At 39.0% G+C, this 22732-nt stretch overlaps 1 protein-coding gene across 1 annotated transcript in view; it reads left to right on the forward strand.

Moving 5' to 3' along the window:
- RAB10 (RAB10, member RAS oncogene family) overlaps window positions 1–22732 on the forward strand; it is a 62838-nt gene that overhangs the window by 27886 nt on the left and 12220 nt on the right. Inside the window, exon 2 of the mRNA XM_068988724.1 lies at window positions 15420–15480. Within this exon, the coding sequence (XP_068844825.1) occupies window positions 15420–15480 (61 nt within the window). The remainder of the gene's footprint in view (window positions 1–15419; window positions 15481–22732) is intronic.

Below are 22732 nucleotides of genomic sequence, written 5' to 3' on the forward strand. Positions count from 1 at the left end.
GCATACTTTTTCTGATAAAATTATGTGAATAAAATCCTTGGATCTTTTGACTTTTACAGTATGAACATTGAAAGTCATTAAAAACGTATAATAGTCTTGTTTCTTCAAGAGACTCTTAACCCTTTGTTCATATAATTTTAATTTTAGGTCCACTTCTCTCTGGTTATCTGTTTATCAGTTAGCTGTTCCTTTGTCAGTGACTTAGCAGTTCTTCCCTATCGTTTTTAAAAATTTCATGTATTTATTTTTGTTTGTACTGGGTCTTCGTTGTGAAGTGTGGGCTTCTCATCGTGGCTTCTCTTGTTGTGTGGACGGGCTCTAGGTGTGCAGGCCCAGCAGTTGCTGTGTGCAGCTCGAGGGCACGTGGGGTTCAGTTGTGGCAGCACCACAGGCTCAGTTGCGGCTCATGGGCCCAGAGTGTGTGGGCTCATTAGCTGTGGTGCCCGGGCTTAGTTGCACATGGCATCTGTAATCTTCCCGGTCCAGAGATCGAAACCTTGTCCTCTGTATTGGCAGGCAGGTTCCTATCTACTGTGCCACCAGGGAACTCCTTCCCTGTCGTCACAGTGCATCTTTTACTAGATTTCCAGTCTCTCTTTATAGCTAAATCACACTGTATTATTATTGGAACATCTAGTCAGAGACATAACAAGGATGTCTGTGTGATGGCTGAGAGGTAGATGATAGTAAGTTGTCTATTTATTAGTATTTTCATGTTATATCTAGCTTTTTACAGTCTTGTGACTTGAAATCTAGATAAGGAAGACTTCTGTGGGGATGTATGGAATCACTGAGCAGAAGCATTTATCACAGTGTGGCATGTGGGATGTTTTAGGAAATGTAAAGGGTAAATAAGAGGGTGCTCCTTTCAGGCAATTTGAAGTTAATGCTTTCTATATTGTTATTATAGTTGTTACTCTCTATCTGATTTAGAAATAGTTAATTTTAACAGGTTAGAAGTAGAAGGCTTAAAAAAAAAAGTAGAATGCTTTGTTTTTAGCAGTCCTACAGCCCTCTAAATAGAAAAACAATTCCTTATTTGTTCTATGCTTTCAGTGAAAGATAACCAAAATAACCAATTAATGGGAGGTTGATATAAACCAGTATGAGTTAGAAATGGGCTTGAACTTAGATTTGTGCCTGTCATCATCATTTTGTAGCACATAGAGAAGAAGAAAGAGCAATTGGTAAAAGTTACGGAGTGGAGAGATTGAGTTGAGTGACTGAATGAGTCCTGGGATTTTTAAACTAATTCCAGAGACTCTAAACTGAAATACTTGCTTTGTTCTGCTCTGTAGTAATCTTTTGGTGGTATAGTAGTGCTGTGCTGTGCCTAGTTGGTCAGTCATGTATAACTCTTTTCGACCCCGTGGACTACAGCCCGCCAGGCTCCTCTGTCCATGGGGATTCTCCAGGCAAGAATACTGGAGTGGGTTGCCATGCCCTCCTCCAGGGGATCTTCCCAACCCAGGGATCGTACCCAGATCTCCAGCATTGCAGGTGGATTTTTTACTGTCAGAGCCACCAGGGAAGCCCAGTATAGTAGTAGACAGAACTTTATACTGGAGACAGAAAAATAGCTTGGTTAACAATTAAATTTTTTAAATAGGCAAATGACTTCATTTCTTGGCCTTCATTTCTTGTCTGTAATAAAAGTAATACGATCTAACACTTAGGCTAGCTAACATGCTTGAACTGTACTAAGGGGTTTACGTGGGTTGTCTTTTCAGTTCTTATGTTAGCATTGTTCAAGAGATGGTTTGTGGAGTCCTTCATATAGAGAAATAGCAGTGTCCCAGAAGTAATGCCTCTGTGAGAGAGCAAAGCAACATTTCTTCAAGAGATTTGAAGGAAAGTGACTTAAAGGCAAAAAAATACGCATACTCGGAGAAGGCAATGGCACCCCACTCCAGTACTCTTGCCGGGAAAATCCCATGGATGGAGGAGCCTGGTAGGCTGCAGTCCATGGGGTCACAAAGAGTCAGACACGACTGAGCGACTTCACTTTCACTTTTCACTTTCATGCATTGGAGAAGGAAATGGCAACCCACTCCAGTGTTCTTGCCTGGAGAATCCCAGGGACGGGGGAGCCTGGTGGGCTGCCGTCTATGGGGTCGCACAGTCGGACACGACTGAAGCGACTTAGCAGCAGCAGCAGCAGCAACAAGGACTTTCCTGGTGGCTCAGTGGTAAAGAATCTATCTGCCAGCGCAGGAGACACAGGTTCGATCTGTGATCCAGGAAGATCTTACATGCTGCGGAGCCACTAAGCTGGTGCGTCACAACTACCGAATCCCATGTGCCCTAGAGTCCATGCTCTGCAACTAGAGAAGCTACTGCAGTGAGAAGCCCGCGCACTGCACCAGAGAGTAGCCCCTGCTCACCACAACTAAGAAAAGCCCATGCAGCAACAGAGACTCAGCACAGCCAAAAAAAAAGGAACGGTAAAGTGAAAGGCTGTGGTAGTGGTAGTGTTTATATTGATGGATCCTGAGGACTTAGTCTCTCCACCTTTTCTTTGTCATCTGTCACCTTTGGTAACAGTGTATGATTGGCCCTATAGAGAAGGGAGGACCATTGCTCTAGTTTCTTGCACTAATTTCCAGTCATGTTGGACTCTTTTCGACCCCATGGACTGTATATAAACTGAAATACTTGCTTTGTTCTGCTCTGTAGTAATCTTTTGATGGTATAGTAGTGCTGTGCTGTGCCTAGTTGCTCAGTCATGTATTACTCTTTTCGACCCCGTGGACTACAGCCCGCCAGGCTCCTCTGTCCATGGGGATTCTCCAGGCAAGAATACTGGAGTGGGTTGCCATGCCCTCCTCCAGGGGATCTTCCCAACCCAGGGATCGAACCCAGGTCTCCCACATTGCAGGTGGATTCTTTAGCAGCTAAACCACAAGGGAAGCCCAAGAATACTGGAGTGGGTAGCCTATCCCTTCTTCAGTGGATCTTCCCGACCCAGGAATCAAACCGGGGTCTCCTGCATTGCAGGTGGATTCTTTACCAACTGAGCTATCAGGGAAGCTCAGTTTCTTGCACAGGCATTCTGTAAGTTACAGATTTCATTTATCAAAGTAAACAATGGAAGCAATGGCATTCATAGTTAAGAGCATGGATGTTGAGATATAAGTGTTAGATAAAACAAAATTAGTAGCAAAATCGAAGGATCCCTGGGAGGAATAATAAGTTGGGGCAAAAGGCAGAGGTTCTTCTCCCACATTTGTTGGGAGTGGAAACTGAGACTAACTTGGAGGTCTTGAAGAGACCGGCCTGGTTCTAAATTTTGAAGCAGCCCCATGCAGCAGTGTGAGAGTATAGGCTTCCTGGAGGGTAGAGGAAAAAAAGTGCCAAGATGAGATAATTGAAAGTAGAATATTGCTAAGGAATTAGAGAACATTATGCTTAAGTTTTACTAGTGCATCTCCCCCCGACCCCGCCTGCCCCCCCAGACACATCAAAACATTCTTAACAAGCCGTGTCTCCTAAATTGTTAAGTGCCAAAAGTAGAAGTGTCCTTTATTTTCTAGTAGGGAAAAGAGTCCTCATCTTCTCCATTAAGTCATTTGTTACCTGGTACCATTTGAAGATCCTTCCCACCCACCTCCTCTCTGTTGGATTGAAATGGTTTTGTGCTTTGGCTGGCAGTGTCCTGAGTGGATCAGCACCGATTTAGTTTGTTTAAGCAGATGTTTTGTCTCTCTGATAAAAATGCCAGAGAAGAGGTTGCTTGAAAGATTTTTTTGGTTTGAATTTTAAGACCAAAAAAGAGAAAACATAAAAAAAAAGCCTCTCATCTGAAAGCTAGATGGGAGGAGAACATAAAGATTTGGGGAAGTCAAGTAAACAAGCAGGAGTTTAAAGTGGCTGTGTTTTCTTTAATACAGAGTAAAAAAGTGCCATTGCAAAGCATTATTTTGACCAAATAACAAGTTGTCATGATGTTGTGTAGAGAGTAATAAGCATTATGCATTAATAAGTTTGAAACAGTTAATCAACAAGTCCTAGATTTTAAAGATTTGATGACCTTTAAAGATAGTATATGAACTCATTTTAATGGTATAGAAACACTTTAAAAAATTTATATATTTGTTTGGTTCCATTGGGTCTTTATTGTGGCTTGTGGGATCTTGAAGTTGGACCATATAGGATCTAGTTCCCTGACCAAGGATCGAACTCTGGGCTCCCTGCATTGGGAGCTCAGAATCTCAGTCACTGGACCATCAGGGAAGCCCTGTAAACACTTTTAATGCATGAAAAGTTGTGAAACTGAAGTCGCTCAGTCGTGTCTGACTCTTTGCGACCCCATGGACTGTAGCCTACCAGGCTCCTCCGTCCATGGGATTTTCCAGGCAAGAGTACTGGAGTGGATTGCCATTTCCTTCTCCAGGGGATCTTCCCAACCCGGGTCTCCCGCATTGTAGACAGGCACTTTACCGGCTGAGCCAGATATCCATAAAAGAGGAAGGAAGGTAGAATGCAGTGAAGGACTAGAGGAAAGTGAGCAAACTCTGGAAAAGTTGAGAACAAAATTGCTGACTTGAGTTGCTGCTGCCTGTACAGTTTGGTCTGGATCAAGAAAAATAAGATAAGGGCAGAACAAAAAGGATAGTTTGCTGACTAGTGGCGGAGAAGGCTGAAACTGGGTAGCTGTGCTTAGTTGCTCAGTCCTGTCCGACTTTGCAGGAAATGTTTAAAACCAATAGAAAAGCTTAATTGAAGGCTTTTTATGTGCCATCCTAGACTTTTTACACATTTAACCCTTGTGTAATCCTCATAACATATTGGCAATGGAGGTTTTAATAATTGTTGTGGATGGGGGAAACAGGTCTAGAGAGGTTAAAGTTTCAGCCAGTGCAACACAGCTAATGCGTGGCAGTCAGATAACACATTTGTCTGACTCCTTCATCACTTTGGTCCATACTGCATTTCTTTATTCCTAAGGCAAGTACACTGTCAGCCTTACACTTTTATATTTGCTTCCTGATGTGTAGTGTATAACCTGATATGATTTATGATATTACAATCAGAATATGATTGTAGTAGTTTTATAAGGATCATGATAGTTGAGGAAGAGCTTTTGATGCTGTGGCGAAATAATTTATGAAGATAAATTTGGAGACTACTGCGTTCTGGAAAGTGCCTCCAAAATTTTGAGTAGTGTCTCTACCCTTTCAGTTTCCTTCCATTACTTAAATCAGCAGGTATTTAGTGTGAGTACACAGGACTAAGGTGACTTTTGAGGTGTTTTGTTCACATACATGTGACCTGACAGCTGGCTTGTACTCTTAAGGACTCATATCCTAGAAGAATGCCAGCTTTTAATAACAGAGAAGAATGGTAAATAAATATGCCTGTGAAATATGAATATGTTTATAATTCTGCATCAGTATTGCTGTTGGCTAGATCTAGGATAAAAAAGAACAATTTTCTTTTTAATAATTATATAATGAAAGAAAGCTAATTAGGAAATCAGGTGCAAATCCAGATTATTTTAGCTTTGTTTCTTCAGTTTGTAGTATCAGAATGCCAATATATTCATAAAGGAGATATGTGAGAAATATTATCTGTCACGCGTAGAGAAAGAATAATACCTGAATTGTTTTTGAACTTTGTAATAAACTCCTTTTATGGTGTATCGTCTTTGATTTTAAAATATTAGCTCAAATACTTTACTTTCAGCCTTAGCAAGTTTTCAGTAAATAAAAATCGGCCCTAAAACCTGGAAAGAATGATAGCGTGGTACACTAGTACTATAAAATACAACCTCGGAAACAGTCGAATTGAGGGAGTGGGAGAGTGGGGTGGAGCGGGGCGGGGCGGGTATTGGGGCAGAGGCTTTGAATTCCCTGAGATTCTACTTCACATTTTGTATGTGTGCACATTGGTGTGAGGTCACAGGCAAGGGAGCCATGATTTCCATTAGGTTCTCAAATGGTTTGGAACATACCCCCCAAAAGATTAAGGACTGCTTTAATCTTTAGAAGACAATAGGATTGTTGAGAACTTTTACTTTGGGACATTACAGAGTAATTTATGGCTACCAGATTAGCCCTCTGGCCATAAATAAATAGGAACCTGAACAAAACACATAAAACAACTGTTTTTGGATATTTTGTAACAGTCTAGGCAGGACTGCATTCCCTGAGAGAAGGGAAATAACAGTCGCTCCTGCAATCTCCCAGGCTTTCTTTCTGAAACTAGATTCCAGTTAGACTCTAAGAAGGGTGAGGCAGTTTTGTTGAGAGGAGGAGACAGAAGTCAGAGAATACAGACTGGGGAGGTTGGCATTTGCAGGGGTGATTACCATAGATTGAGTTTCAGGACAGTGAGATACAGAGATAACGCGGAGAGTTCTTTGACTCTGGCTGGAACTCTGTAGGCTGGGCAAAAGAACAACTATTAGAGGAAGGACAATTGCCAGAGACTTGCTGGAATATTGGGACTTCACGTTCGGTTGGGAGACATTTCTAGTTTTGACCAGCCAGAATGGAGAGACTTTGTTGAATATAAGAACCATTTGAGAGAGTCCCCAGCAACAGTACTCTTTAAGGATAGAGTCAAAGTAACTTGAGAAGAAGCCACTCAAGCTCCACCTTAAAACTGTGCTGAAAAATAGGCCTCAGAAGGATTCAGCTGAGTCTTAACTAATTTAGCTGAACAAATCTCAACATTTAAGGAATCCATATATTAATAAATAAAAAACGTTCAGCATCTCATCCAGAATTACTAGACCTATGAAGAAATAGGAGAATGTAACTCTTAACTAGGAGAAAAATCAGTTGATGGAAACAGACCCAGAAGTGACAGAGATGATGAATTTTAAGATGGAGCTAAGTTAAGGAATTGAAAGGAAGCATGAACACAAGAGAAATGTCACAAGTAAAACACTCCTAGAACAGAAAAACATAGTATTGGAAGAGAAAAATTCAGCTGATGGGCTTAACAGCAGATTAAAAGAAGAAAAGACACTGCAGAAGAAAAAAATCAGTGTAAGGTAATAGGAACTGTCCAAAATGAAGCACAGGGGGAAACGTCTCGGGGCAAAAGAGCCTCAGTGACATGTGGGACATTATCATCAGGTGGTCTCATATATGTGCATTTGGAGTCCATCCGGATGGGAGGTAGGGATGCTGTGGTTGCAGAAAAAGTATTTGAAGAAATTAGTGGCTAGAAATTTTCCAAATACCTATGAAAACTTAATCCCAAAGATGTTATAAAACTAGGTAGGATAAGTATAAAGGCACACTGAGACACATCAGTGGCTAAAAACCAGTTACAAAGAAAAACCTCAAGAGAAGCCAGAGAGGGGAAAAAGACCATATTATACTTGCAAAAGAACAAAGATTAGAGCAAATGTTGATTTGTCATTAAACAATGTAAGCCAGCAAATGAGCAACATAACCACACAGAAGGAAGAAAAAGATAATCAAAATGCCTATTCTGATTTGATATTGTAAGACTAAAGATAAAAAGAACTGTAAGTGTGTATTTTAGTATATCTGATTTCTAATAAGGGTATGGGTTAGCAAGTCAGAAACTAAGATTGAACATATCAGTAAATATATTTTAGATAATGAGAGCCAGGTTTCTAATTGTTAAAAAGGTTACAGGTAAGGAAGGAAGAAGACTAGAAGGAACTCTGATGTTGAATTGGAATCAGAACTATCAGTATAAACTGATGGTCTTAATGTAGATGCATTATGATGGTTGTGGAAATGCAGATGTATGTGTATGCATGGTTTAGCATTCATGAATATGTTTTCTCTGTCCTGTGGAAATGCCTAGAAGAAGCAGTGACGTGCCAGTAGCAGTGAGCATATCTAGTGCCCAGATCTTGGCCTCTTCGTTCAGTTTTTCAACAGAAGGAACCAGGGCTCATAAAAGAACTGACTGGTCCCAGAACTGAGTTATAGGAAATCCAAGATGATCCTAGAGCTGCCAGAAAACAAAGATGTGCTCAGAAAAGGATGGGAAACATCAAAAGGATGTAAGAATCAACTTGAAAGAGCTTCTGATGTCCAAAGTTGGAATGAAATAATTTTAGTATTGCATTATTATCAGTAGAATAAAACATCCATTAGTCCATATTGGTATGTGTACCAACAAACAAATGGTAGGTAAGTAGAAGGGACAAATTGTAAGTGAAGAATCCCAGTTAGTAAGTATAAAACAATGACTGAAACAAAATCACTCATAAGCGAATACTGCAGTAATAATTGTCACAGGCCATCCAATGATAGAAGGTAAAGTCAGTGGGTGAAGGTATGATGAGAAACATTTGCATAGTCTCAAAAGATACTATTGATTACAATTTCTCTAAGAAATTATTGATTACAAAGGGAAAAACAGTAAATTGAGAGTGAGAGAGATTTTGTGGATACCACTCGCACCAAGTTATTAAGGTTAATGTCACAGAAAGATATCCATAATATATACCTCTTGATATAATGAACCAAGAAAGGCAGAACATTACATCTGTTGTGTTTTTGTGGTATTCTTATCAAAAACAATGTAAAACCTTACTCAATTATGAGGAGACAGCAGACCCAAATTGAGGGAGACTGCTACTAAAATCTGACCAGTATTCAAAAGTGTCAAGGTCATGAAAGACAAGAAAAGACTGAGTAACTGTCACAGATTGGAGGAGGCTAGGGACACATGACAGCTAAATTTAGAGTGGGAACCTGGATTGGATCCTGGAGTACAATGACATCAGATAAAAAAAAAGGAAAAAGGCTGGTGGATTAGAACTGTAGTTATATATTAATTGCTTTGTACCAGTGTTACTTATTTTTGATGCATATACTATGGTTATATAAGTGTCAACATTAGAAGAAGCTGCATGAAACGTATAGGTAAACTCTGAGCTATTCTTGTAACTTTTTTGTAAAATAATTTCAAAATAAAATGTTTCTTAAATCTATAGTTTACCCAAAATGGGGGAAAAGAGTTGTAGAAACAGAGAAAGCCAGAAGACAATAGGATTACATAGTTTTTTCCTTTCAAGTTAGAATTCAGTCCTAACAAAAATAATCTTTAAAAACTGAAGCCAAAATAAAGACACTTTCCAGACAAAAGCTGAGAGAATTTCTTCTCAGCAATCTTGAACTATTAAAAATGTTAAAAAGTTTTTCAGGCCGAAGAAAATCATTCATCTACACAAAGGAATGAGATTAAGAAATGATAAATATGTGGGAAATATGCAATACCTTTTTCTTAAATTTTGATTTCTTTCAAAGACAGTTGGCTATCTAATGCAAAAATTTTTTATCTTTTGTAGGATTCATATTTAGGGAAATGTGGAAGTGTAACACATAGAAGAGAAACATTTTTTAAATAGTCCAGTCATAGGAGGAAGGGGCTTCCCTGGTGGCTCAGTGGTAAAGAATCTGCCTGCAATGCAGGAGATGTGTGTTCAGTCCCTGGGTAAGGAAGATATAGAGAAAAATGGCAACCCACTCCAGTATTATTGCCTGGGAAATTCCATGGACAGGGGAGCCTGGTGGGCTATAGTTCATGGGGTTGCAAAAGAGTCGGACACAACTTAGCAACTAAACAATAGGAGAAAGGGGAAGTGTACTTCTGTATTAATACTAGAAGTGGTATAATACTGTTTGAAGGTAGACTGTCCTAAGTTAAAAATGTGTATTATAAATTGCTAGCATAACCATTTAAAAAAATTGTTGTTCATTCACGAAGTTATGTCCGACTCTGCAACCCCATGAACTGCATGCAGCACACCAGGCTTCCCTGTCCTTCACTATTTCCCCGAGTTTGCTCAGATTCATGTCCCTTGAGTCAGTGATGCCATCCAACCATCTCTTTCTCTGTTGCCCCCTTCTCCTGCCTCAATCTTTCCCAGCATCAGAGTCTTTTCTAGTGAGTTGGCTCTTCACATGAAGTGACCAAAGGATTGGATCTTCAGCTTCAGCATCGGTCCTTCCAATGAGTATTCAGGGTTGATTTTCTTGGTTTTGATCTCCTTGCTGTCCAAGAAACTCTGAAGGGTCTTCTGTAGCACATAGTTCAAAAACATCAATTTTTTGGTGCTCAGCCTTTATAATTCAGCTCTCACATTCATACATGATTACTTTAAAAACTGTAGCTTTGACTGTATGGACATTTGTCAGCAAAGTGATGTCTCTGCTTTTTAAAATGCTGTCTAGGTTTGTCATAACTTTTCTTCCAAGGAGCAAGCGTCTTTTAATTTCATGGCTGCAGTCACCATCTGCAGTGATTTTGGAGCCCAAGAAAGTAAAATTGCCACTGATTCCATTTTTCTACCATCTGTTTGCCATGAAGTGATGAGACCAGATGCCATGATCTTAGTTTTTTGAATGTTGAGTTTTAGGATGTAGAAAAATTGAATGCTCATACATTGCTAGTGGAAATATAAAATGGTTCAGCTGCTGTGGAAAACAGTGGTTCCTCAGAAAGTTAAACCTAAAATTACCACATGACCTAGAAATTCCACTCCTTGTGTATAACCCAAAGATTTCAAAACAGGTACTGGTATATATACGTGTACATGCATATTCATGGGTATTCTTTACCAAGGCCAAAAAGAAGGACGTGGTCAAATGTCCATCACCAGATGAGTGGATAAGCAATTTATGATCTATATGCATGTAGTGGAATATTACTCAGTCATAAAAAGTGATGGGGTACTGATACATGTGACAAGTGGATGGACCTTGGAAATACGCTAACTGAAAGAAGCCAGACACAAAAGGGCACATGTTATATATATGCTTTCTTTTATATGAAATACCCAAAAGAGACAAATCTATAGAGACAGAATGCAGACGGGTGGTTTCTGGGGGAGTGCGGGGTGGGGTAATGGAAAGCCAGTACTTAATGGGTATGGAGTTTCTTTCTGAAATGATAAAAGCGTTTTAGAACTGGATAGAGGTTCTGCCGCACAATATTGTGAATATATTGGATCATTCACTTTAAAATGGTAAATTTTATGTTAACGTGAATTTTACCTTGATAGAAAAATGGCTAAGAGTGTGTATGGCCTAGAGTTAAACAGACGTGGAATTGAGTCCTGGTTTTTACCATCTGTTAATTCTGTGACCTTTAGTAAATTACTGTTAAGTTTTCTTCTCTGTAAAATAGGCATATTAGGGACATTCCTTGGTAGTCTAGTGGTTAGGACCCTTACTGCCAGGGGCCAGGTGCGATCCCTGGTTGGGGAAGTTAAGATCCTGAAAGCTGTGTCACATGGCCAAAACGAAATTTAAAAAAAATAGGATTTAGTACTTTATCAGGATTTTTGTTAATATTAAATGAAATATTACATGTGAAATGCTTAGAATACTTAATAATTATGTAGTAAACATTAGTGTTAATTGATTTTTCTTTTGCTGCTGCTATTGGTTTTGATTTTATTCTCCATTGGTAGACTGGAAATAATAGTATGGACTAGAATTGTTCTGATGGTTTAATGAGATATTCATGCAAAGGGCTTTAAAAAGTACCTAGTGTGTTGTAAATTTTCAAAGTGTATACTAAGCTATTACTATTAAATGAAAGGATCTTAGAGGGAACTTTTATGCATTCTGCATTTTCATATTTGCATCCTGATAAAGAAGCTAATGTGCATATTGGAAAATAGCCTTTTCAAAATTTGTGCTGTTATGACTAGTGAAGTGAAGTCGCTCAGTCGTGTCCGACTCTTTGCGATCCCATGGACTGTAGTCTACCAGGCTTCCTCTGTCCGTGGGATTTTCCAGGCAAGAGTACTGGAGTGGGTTATGACTGGACTTGGTCTTATAAATATATCAGATTAAGCTACATTCAAAGGATTACAGGTGTGCAATTCTTATTTCCTCTCCTGGTGTGGTGAAAACTCTTGATTTTCACTTGTAAAAACCATAGATACTGATTATTTAGCTATAAGTTGTTAAACTTCTGTTGTCTGGAGTTTATTATATAGGTTATTTCTACTTGCATTACCATTGGTGTGTCATCAGAAGCCAAGCTTTGGAGAACTACTCTTTATAGTGACTAGAAGTTGCAGTTATTTTTCTTACCATTGGATGGTGCTTCTACAGCATCATTAAAGCAAATGTTTTAGCTGATACTTTCTCACTTTCCTGAGCAACTGAAAATTGACAAATGAGCTAGACTGTGGTAAATTGAAATACCCGTTTGAACTGGATCCCAGGAATCTGTAAAAAGCAAGGATTTCCTCTAGTATGTTTTTACGTAAGCAAAACCTGGAGATAAATCTCTGGTTGAATCAAACCCTATGATTCTGTGGTAATTTAAGAAGATAGTGTTGCAGGAGAATATGATTCTTCCTGGCAAAATCTTAAAGGATGATAGGTTTTCCTAGCTTCCCTTGGCAGCTGAGCTATCAGTTCTGCTCTGATCAAATTGTATCAAAAACTTCTCTGTTTTGTCCTCAAGTGTAGGTTTTTCCAACCTATGTTTGGGGGTGTGGAAAGTGCGTGACAAAGGTATTAGAAAAGTGCACAGTTGTAAAAGTTGTGTTTGAGAGTGACTGTTAGAAGACTGGAGGGAATAAGACAGTAGGGGTGGCTTGGGGCCGTGCTAGAAATTCAGTGATCAAGCTGGAGTGCTTGCACAGTAGAGAGAACATTTGTAAACATACTTCCTCCTCTGTTAACCTAATTTTTATTTCTGTTCATGTAATAAATACTTGCAGAGTTTTAGAAGTTACATAGTAGTTCAAGACCGGTGACAACAGCAGCGGCAATAAATCCTTGCCCCATGCTCATTTGTGTGTTAACCTTTCCCAAACATTTTTTGGTCTGGTCTTGTGATATTCAACCCCACATTCCACTTTAAAAAAAAAAAGCCAATTTGAGAAATTTTCTCTTGTTATGAAATGTGAGAAGTAAATTCTCGAATAGTATGAGACATTGTTGGCATCTCCCCCTTTATCTTCTCGGATAGTTCTAACACATGTGAACTGCTAAGCCAGGCAGTGTACTATACTTGCATTTCCTTTCTTGGACAGCTTTCTGTTGTCACTGTAGCTTGCAGTCCCTTCATTGTTACATTTGCTTAGATTTCAAGGGACTGTTCATACTTTATCCCAAACTCTGCAACAGAATTACCAGACCCTCTGAATTCTTCTTTTCATTTAAATTTCAGTCATACCATTTCATTCCCTTCCATCTTAGGAGGCATATCTCTTGGACCCTTTCTCTGCATTTGTCTTGTTTTCTGTCGTCATTCTCTTCTGAACTGGTGGCTTCTCTTGGCCAGTTTGAACTGCCCTTTACATCAGTCTTTTTTTCCCTCTGGCCATGCTATGCAGCTTTAGTTCCCAGACCAGGGATTGAACCTAGGTGATGGTAGTGAAACCATCGAACTGTCAGGGAATTCCCTCCATCACTCTCTTTGCTGGATTTCTTTTCTTCCTATTCTTGGTAAAGCAACCTCTCCTTGTAACTGTTTTAGAAAATACATGGGAGCTAAATATTTTGAGATCTTTCATGTTTGGAGATACCTTTATTTTACTCTCTTATTTGATTTTGGCTGGATATAGATTGAAGATACTTTTTATTTACCTTTTTGTATTCTGGATTCTAGTGTTGTTGAGTTGTTCAGAGTTGTTGGTTTTGATTATTTAATATGGCCTAGTTTGTTTCTCTCAGCTTTTGTATATATTATTCCTGAAATTTATCTTTAGCCCTGAAATTTCGCGATGGTATGACTTGGCATAGATACTATTTTATTCATTATGCTGGGCGCTTGGTGAGTCTTTCAGTCTCGGATTCCTTTGCCTCTGTCATTGCATAGGGTCTTTGTTGCTGTGCGGGCTTTTCTCTAGTTGTGGTAAGTGAGGGCTACTCTCTAGTTGTGTTGCACAGGCTTCTCTATGTGCTGGCTTCCCTTGTTGCAGAGCATGGGCTGTAGGGGGCTTGGGCTTCAGTAGTTGTGGCCTTTGAGCTCTAGAGCACAGACTCAGTAGTCATACTGCACCGGCTTAGTTGCTCCGAGGCATGTGGGATCTTCCAGGATCAGGGATTGAACCTGTGTCTCCTGCGTCAGCAGGCGGATTCTTACCATTGAGCCACCAGGGAAGTCCTTTCTTGAATTTCTTGAGTTAGATGTCAGCCTCCTGGTTTGATCTTCTGCCTTGTCATGCATGTCTCCCATATATTCCATTCTTTGTCGTTTTACTGTATTTTCTGGGAGATCTCATTTTTCCCTTACAGCCTTTCTGTTGAATATATTATTTCTGCCTTTTTAATTTCCGGGAGTTCGGATTCTAGTTCGGATTTCTGTTCCTTCCTCCCCACTTCCTTCCCTTCCGTCTTGTTCTGAGAAGATAAAAGGAACTATATCTTTTCCTCTGCATTGCCTCCGTTTCCTCCAGGTTTCCTCTTTTGTTTGCTTGTTATATTTCACTGGGTTAGTTGGATTGTTCAGTCCTGTTCAGAGTTGGTCTTGACAACCAGGTCATTTTAGGATTTTTTTTTTTTCCAGTAATTGCCAGAGAAACAAAAATACAGGCTGTAGACATAGTCTGAGGTTTATAAATGTCAGACAGATGGCCTTTTTTTCCTTTTGATTGGGTGTAGGAAACAATTGAAAGGGCTGAGCTGAAGATTTAGTTGGTAAAAAGAGCGAGACAGGTCTTTGGGGATCTATAATACTTTTGCATCATGTACTTGGAAACTCTGTGTTACTAGATGCATCAGTTCAGTTCAGTCGCTTAGTCGTGTCCGACTCTTTGCGACCCCATAAATCGCAGCATGCCAGGCCTCCCTGTCCATCACCAACTCCTGGAGTTCACTCAGACTCACGTCCATTGAGTCAGTGATGCCATCCAGCCATCTCATCCTCTGTCGTCCCCTTCTCCTCCTGCCCCCAATCCCTCCCAGCATCAGAGTCTTTTCCAGTGAGTCAACTCTTCGCATGAGGTGGCCAAAGTACTGGAGTTTCATCTTTAGCATCATTCCTTCCAAAGAAATCCCAGGGCTGATCTCCTTCAGAATGGACTGGTTGGATCTCCTTGCAGTCCAAGGGACTAGATGCATAAACATATAATATTTTTATGCCTTCTAATTCATTGACATGTTAATCATTATGAAATGACCCTGTTTATCCCTGGTAGTACTCTTTTCTGCAAGTTATTGAAGGCGATGGTTTTTTGCTAATAAGGAAACATCTTTTTATTCTTTTGCATTAACATATTAGATATTAAAATTTTCTTTCAATTTCCTAATTGTAAAAAAGCTATGTAATTCTTTCTTTTCTATCTTGGATCTTACGTATGTTTTAAATTGGGCACTTTGCTCAAAATTGCATACATAGTGAACTTCCAGAACCAAACATTTTGAAAGTGTGTTTTTATGCCAATTAAATTTAGTATAGCCACATTCAGAGCCATAGATACAATTTACCTTTTTTTTTTCCCTGTGTTGTAGGAATAGACTTTAAGATCAAAACAGTTGAATTACAAGGAAAGAAGATCAAGCTACAGATATGGTAAGTGATTCTAATTTACTTACTTTATGTAGTAGAATGCCAAGTTTCCTGAAGTTTAGACAGTGAAATCCTTCCTTGTCAACTGTTTAATTCTTGGAGTCTTCCCTTTCCAAGCCAATAGTCAGGTGACCTTTCAGTGATGTTTATTTATTTATTTTTTAAAAATTTGTTCTATTTTAGTTTTTAATATAAATTTATTTATTTTAATTTGAGGCTAATCACTTTACAGTATTGTATTGGTTTTGCCATACATCAACATGAATCTGCCACGGATGTACACGTGTTCCCCATTCTGAACCCCCCTCCCACCTCAGTGATGTTTAAAAAAAGAATTGTCATGGGCTTTGGAGTCCATGAGAGCTGACTTGAGTGTTTTACCTTTTCCACTTATAGTGTGAACTTGAGTAAGTTACATACCACCTTGAGGCCCTTACATCTTCACATGTAAAGTGGAGATAATATCATTTATCTTAAAAGATTGTTACAAGGATTACATGAAGTAATCTATGTAATGCCTTTAGCACAGTACTTGGCTCAGAAACACCATATAAAAATTAATATAATCTTTTTTTTTGGTTTAGAGGATCTTAAGCTAAAATATTTGTTTTCTTTAGTGTGTATAAATCTTTATAGGCTTTAGCATTATTTTCATTAGTTTGTATAGGGTTTGACCCATTGAAGTACAAAAAAATTCTTTAAATTTGCATTCAAGTATGTATCATAGACTTTAAAATTATAATACCTGTATTTTTCAGTGAATGTTTGGTGTTCACAATGACCTGTGAGATGTATATTATTCCCACCCCCCCCAACAGCCTTGTTGAAGTATAACTAGTATAGAGTAAACCACCCATATTACAGTTTGGTAAGCTTTGAAATATGTATAAATCTGTGAAACCATCACCACAATCAAGATAACCAACATATCCATCACCTCAGGAGTTTCCTCAAACTTCTTAATAATCTCTCCCTCCTGCCTGTCCCTGGCTCCCAGGCAACCACTCTCTGCTTTCTGTCACTATAAACCAGTTTCCGTTTTCTACTACTATATATAAATGGAATCATATAATGTGTTACTTTTCTTTGTCTTTTTGAGAAGGAGGAGTCTGGCTTCTTTACTCAGCATAATTATTTTGAAAGCTATCAATGATTTTATGTGTAGCAGTAAGTTCATTGCTTTTTATTGCTAAGTTGTATTCTGTTGTTAAGATACACAACAACAACTTTATTCACCATAAAGCTGCTACAAATGCTTCCTTTTCTCTTGAATTACTCCTATTTTATAGATAAGGAGATGGAGGCATTTTGAAATAGTTTCAGAAAATAGTTTTGTGGGTTTTTTTTTTTTAATGAAAAACTATTTCAAAATAGTTTAAACAAAGGTCTTACAGCATGTTAATAGCAGAGCTGGGAGGCATTACATCCTCTGAATGTAGGGTTGGGAGTGACATTCTTAATTGCAGTACTGCCTCTTCTAAATAGTAGTTTGTCGATTGATTTTGTCACTCTTTCCAGTAACTGTCATTCTTCTTTCTTCATTTCCAGTCAACAGTTGTGTTAAATTTGAACTCATGTTATCTTTGGTAGTTGGGATTCCCTAGTGACTCAGAGGGTAAAGCATCTGCCCTAAATGTGGGAGACCCAGGTTCCATCCCTGGGTCGGGAAAATCCCCTGGAGAAGGAAATGACAACCCGTTCCAGTACTCTTGCCTAGAATATTCCATGGATGGAGGAGCCTGGTGGGCTATATAGTCCGTGGGGTCGCAAAGAGTCAGACGTGACTGAACAACTTCACTTGTTCACTGTCTTTAGTAGTTACTGTAATCAGATCTGTCGTGGAATGGTTATGAGAATTGGTGGTCCATGTAAAGCTCTTGGAGCAATCTCCAGTGCATAATTCGAGAAATCAGGTATTATTTGGGGATCTCCCATGATGAGTTTAGAACCCTAAAAGTAGTAACATATTTGAGTAGAGGAACAAGCTAACAAATTGCAAAGTCATAGTTGGAGAGTTAGAAGGAGAATTAGGAGAGGACATTGTCTCAGAATCCAAAAGATAGTTTCAAAAGTTAGGCATAATTAGAAGTGGTATATGTCTAATCAGGAAGTCTTCATTAGCTGACCATGTAATTAGAAGTCCAATCTTTATAATATCTTTCAAATTTAATACAAATGTTTTTAAAGGTTAGAAAGCATTTCCTAAATTTAATAGTTCTCTGAAGCCCAGTCCACTTGATCATTGTTTTTTTTTTTTTTCTTTCTTTTCTTCTCTTTAGGAAATAATTCAACAAATGAAATGTCTTATATACAATTTCATTATAATTAAAATGATCTCAAGGGAAAAGATGTCAGTTATTTAGTATTCTGAATTTCAACCAGCCCCTCCCATCCTCCTTTATTCTTAGCCTCGGGTCTTATTCAGACCATGTCCCTACAAAACATTTGTCTTTCAAGCCCTCTCTGAAGCTCTGCCACACTGATTGGCTCTCTTCTTAACTGTATCCCCTCTATACAGGGGATACAATTAGTGTTTAAGCTAATAATTTTCAAACTTTGTGACAATAGTAAAGATACATATTACATTGTGACTCAGTATGCGGGTGTGTGTGTGTGTGTGTGTGTGTGTGTAGCAGAAGCACACACCTGTGTGTGTTTTTCCTCATGCGTGTATCAGACCTTGCCTTGCTAAATGTGCTGTTTCTCTACACCGTGTCCTGCACAAACTTTCCCTGCTGTTTCTTGACTCCTGACTGGAAACATTTTCCCCTCCCCTCACCGTTTTAGTCTCTAGTTATTAGAAGTGTAACATATTAACTAATACTTGGTCTTAAAAAGAGCCTTCCTCAGAAGATGCTTTTTTGAAATAGTCTTCCAGTCTAGCTTTCAAGATTAATATAGAAAAGATTACTACTGTTTCTATAAGACTCAAGTATAGCACAGAAGTGATAACATTTATAATTTAAGAGTTGTTTAATTTTTTACAAAATTTTAATAGAACCTCTGTTTCATTCCAAACACTTTGGAAGGAAAGTTTGCTGTAGTTTAGATTGTCATGTATACAGCTGACTGCTTTTAATTTGAACTTCCATTTGCTTATAAAGACCAGAAATGAGTTGACTGGTTAAAATTTGTGCTTAATATAAGAGGTTAGCATTATGCCAGCTGATTTTGTTTCTTTGCTTGAGTTGACGTGCTTGTTAATATTCCAGGGAAGAAAAAAAAGTCTTGTAGCTCTAGGTTAAAAGATCTGGGATATGCACAGTGTTTCAAGAAGGCTTTTAGTGTGAAAAACCCCATTACTCATAATTTATAACGGTTCTAAAAATTCAAAAGGCTATTCTCAACTTAAATGTTTGGCTTCAAAATGCTGTGCTACAAAAAAAGCACAGTGATTTTTATCTCTTTAGTTTGAATGAATATATTCAGGTTCTTGTTTCAGCATGAAAAATTGTTCTGTGATTGAATATTTGTTTTGGAAACTGTCTTTAGACTGTGCTGCTAAAGCTGTGTCTTATTTTTCTTACTTGAGTGATCTTCACTTCTTGCTTTCTTTCCAGGAATCTTTCTGTTTAACTGTTGCATAAGGGTCTCACCTGTCCTGCACAAGTGTGTGGGCCTAAAATTAGCTTGTTTGGCTGATAGAGAAGCAGCTGGGGCTTTTTAAATCCTGGATCTCTAGAAAGTTTCTACTGAAGTATCTTTGACTAACTACATTTTCCAGGGTAGTGAGGAAAACAGTTACAGTGAGTTACTTCAAATCTGCCTTTTTTTTCTCTCTTTTCTTTTCCTTTTTGTTAATTGTTGAGGGAAGGGAGGTGTCAGAAATGCTTGCCACTGTCAACATCTATATCTTGTACCAGCAACACGTTTTAGCATCAACACAGTTACCAGAAACCAGTAGTATCACATTGTAGAGGAATTAACCATTTACCTACATGAAGTGTCAGATACATGGAAGTCATCTTTGAGTTTTCCCATTCCCTTAGCCCCAGCTTTCAAGTTAGCAAGTCTTACTTATCCTATCTCTAAAATATGTCTGGAATCCAAATATAGTTTGCTGTCTCCATTGCTATCCCTGGTCCTCTATTACCTCTTTGGACCATTGCAGTAGGCTTTTAATATTCGAACAAGTCCGTCCTTCTCCTTTGGCCTTCTTCCAGTACTTTTCCCAAGTAATAGCCTTGGTAACCTTTTTGAAATACAAATATGATCATGATTGTCATTCCTTCCTCTATTTATAGCCATTTTGACTTTCCATTGTATTTCAAATGAAAACCAAAGTTCCAAATCCAAGTTCCTTTCCACAGTTTATAGAGGAGGCCCCTGCCCATTGTTCCAACCTCATTTTTTGCTCCTTGTGTGTATAGTCTCTACCCTCAGGTGATCTCCTTTCAGTTCCATGAACACAGCAAGTGCTTTTCTGGCCTTTGTACATATCTTGTAGATCCCCGTTTAACCCACCCAACTGTAGCTAGACTAAGCATTCTGAAGTACCACTCCATTCCAGAGGCTTCTCATTTCAACAAATAAATTTTAAAATTCCAGGTTCTGGCTACAGCCCTTTCTGACTTTCCATCTCTTACCAGTTCTGCTCCAGCCACTGTGGCCATTTTTTCCCGTCTGCAGGAAATGTGTTCCCATCTTCAGGCCCTTGTAATTCACCTGTTCCTTCTGCTTGGAATGCTTTTCATCAGATATTTGTGATGCTGCTGTCTCTCATTCAATCTCAGTTCATTGTTACCCTCTGAGAGAGGCCCTGCTTGATAACTAGCTAAAGCCACCCCAGTCTTTTAGGTGGCTGCTGCTGCTGCTAAGTCACTTCAGTCACGTCCGACTCTGTGCGACCCCATAGACGGCAGCCCACCAGGCTCCCCCGTCCCTGGGATTCTCCAGGCAAGAACACTGGAGTGGGCTGCCATTTCCTTCTCCAATGCATGAAAGTGAAAAGTGAAAGTGACGTCGCTCAGTCGTGTCCGACTCTTAGCGACCCCATGGACTGCAGCCCACCAGGCTTCTCCATCCATGGGATTTTCCAGGCAAGAGTACTGGAGTGGGGTGCCATTGCCTTGTCCGTCCTTTAGGCTAGGGGTCCCCAATCCCCCTGACATTGGTCTGTGGCCTGTTAGGAACTGGGCTGCACAGCAAGAAGGGATCAGTGGGTGGTTGAGCAAGGGAAACTTCATCTGTATTTACAGCGGCTCCCCATCGTATGCATCCTGAGCTCTGCCTCCTGTTAGATCAGTGATGGCATTAGGTTCTCATAGGAGCACAGACCCTACTGTGAAATGCACGTGCAAGGGATCTAGGTTCCCTGCTCCTTATGAGAATCATCCCCAAACCAATCCCACTCCACATCACCCCCAGTCCATGGAAAAATTGTCTTCCATGAAACCTGTCCCTGGTTCCAAAAAAGGTTGGTGGCCGCTGCTTTAGGCATGATCACACTTAACTTAGTTTATCTTTGTCATAGCATTTTTAGTATCTAAATTTACCACATTTAAAAACTGTGTTCATTCTTATTTCCCCCCACTAGAATATCAGCTTTTTAAAGGTAGGGATCCCATCTGTCTGATTTGTGGCTATATAACCAGTCCTTAGAACAGTGCCTAGCAGATACAGATGCTGAATACATATTTGTTGACTGAATGACTGATTGATTTCTGTTCATACTTCACTTTTCACTCAACCTTCAGCATCACCTCTAGAGAGAGGACTGCCCTGATTATACTATCTAGATTTCTTCCTCCCTCCCCTTTGCGTCATTCTTGATCGTTCCACCCTGTTTACCTTGTTAGCATTTGTCACAATTTGGAATCATATATATTACTTATTGCTTTCCCCCACTGGAATGTAATCTCTGCAAGGGCAGTTATCAGGCTTTGTTTGACTTTTGACCTTTTTTGGAAGATAAAGATGAGCATAATTTCAACTCATGGTATTTTGGGTGTAGAGAAGTTGCGTATCAGTGAGGAAATCCAAGTCTTGTTAAAATAAAACTCAGTGTGGACTTTCCTGGTGTACCAGTGGTAAAGAATCCATGGTCTGGGATGATCTCACATGCCTCGGGCAACTAAGCCCATTCACCACAACTCTCGAGCCTATGGTCTAGAGCCTGGGAACCCCAACAAGAGAAACCACTGCAATGAGAAGCGTGTGCAGCACAATTAGAGTAGTCCCCGCTTGCCACAACTAGAGAAAGCTGATGCACAGCAATAAAGACCCAGCACAGTCTTAAGTAGGTAAAAATTTTTTTTAAAAAAAACCTCAATGTGAGAAATTTAGCATCTTAATTTTTAAAGTAAAGAATAGCTTCATTATGTTACCAAAAATATAAAGTCATGAAATTTGAAGTCTCTGCTTTTCCGAACAGGTTAGTGTTGTCTCTGGGCTTTTCTAGCGCTGTTAGTGCCCATACCAAAAATAACTGTCATAATAGCATCCAGAGGACACAGCTTCCTTGACCCTATGTGTGGGTCTAAACTATTAAGGAAATATGCTATTTTCGTTCTAGGAATGTATCACTCCTTTCATTATGTGTCAATGGGAAAAAATAGGGTTTTATAATAGTCTCTTAGTTGTACACCTCTTACTTTATGTAAAGGAAATTATATTGCCATTGATTAATAAGTTCAAAAACCTGTTTATACTACGTAGGCAGAGAAGAAAAAAATTTTAATAGAGGAAAACTGAGTGGTTTTTGAAAACAGGCTTAAAAAACCCTGTAATATGGGACATAAAAAGATAATGTGAACATGCACAATGTATAATTGCTCTTCAGATAAGAAAACCCTGCTTTTGGTGATTGGAGTCAACTAGTCTTTAGACCTGAGTATATGTGTGTATGTAAACCTAAAAATAATTTGACTGTGAATTAGCAGCTGTGACTATTTGTTCCTCTGGGCAAAGGGTCACAATTAGCATAGAGGTAGTGAGACAGGGTCTGTCTAGTTTGAAATAAGTTGTTGATTGCCCTAACAGTTGTTAGGGCTGGTATTAGGATCCAGGAAAAGGATAATTTTAAAAGACTTGGCAAGGAGAGCATAATCAAAAGAAGGAAGATAGGATGGAAGTTTTGGAAAATGGAAGAGACAAAAATCAGAGAACAGATGGAGTAGTATGCAATTAATCAAAACAAAAACTCTGAACCTGAATAATGAGTATTTTTTTGGAGGGGCCATTAATATTTCAGTATCTTTTATATTAGTATTTCATAACTAAGGATTATAACATAAAATTTCCTGTCTAGGTGCCA

The sequence above is a fragment of the Capricornis sumatraensis genome, chromosome 1 (genome assembly GCF_032405125.1).
Source record: "Capricornis sumatraensis isolate serow.1 chromosome 1, serow.2, whole genome shotgun sequence".
In the NCBI taxonomy this organism is placed as follows: Eukaryota; Metazoa; Chordata; class Mammalia; order Artiodactyla; family Bovidae; genus Capricornis; species Capricornis sumatraensis.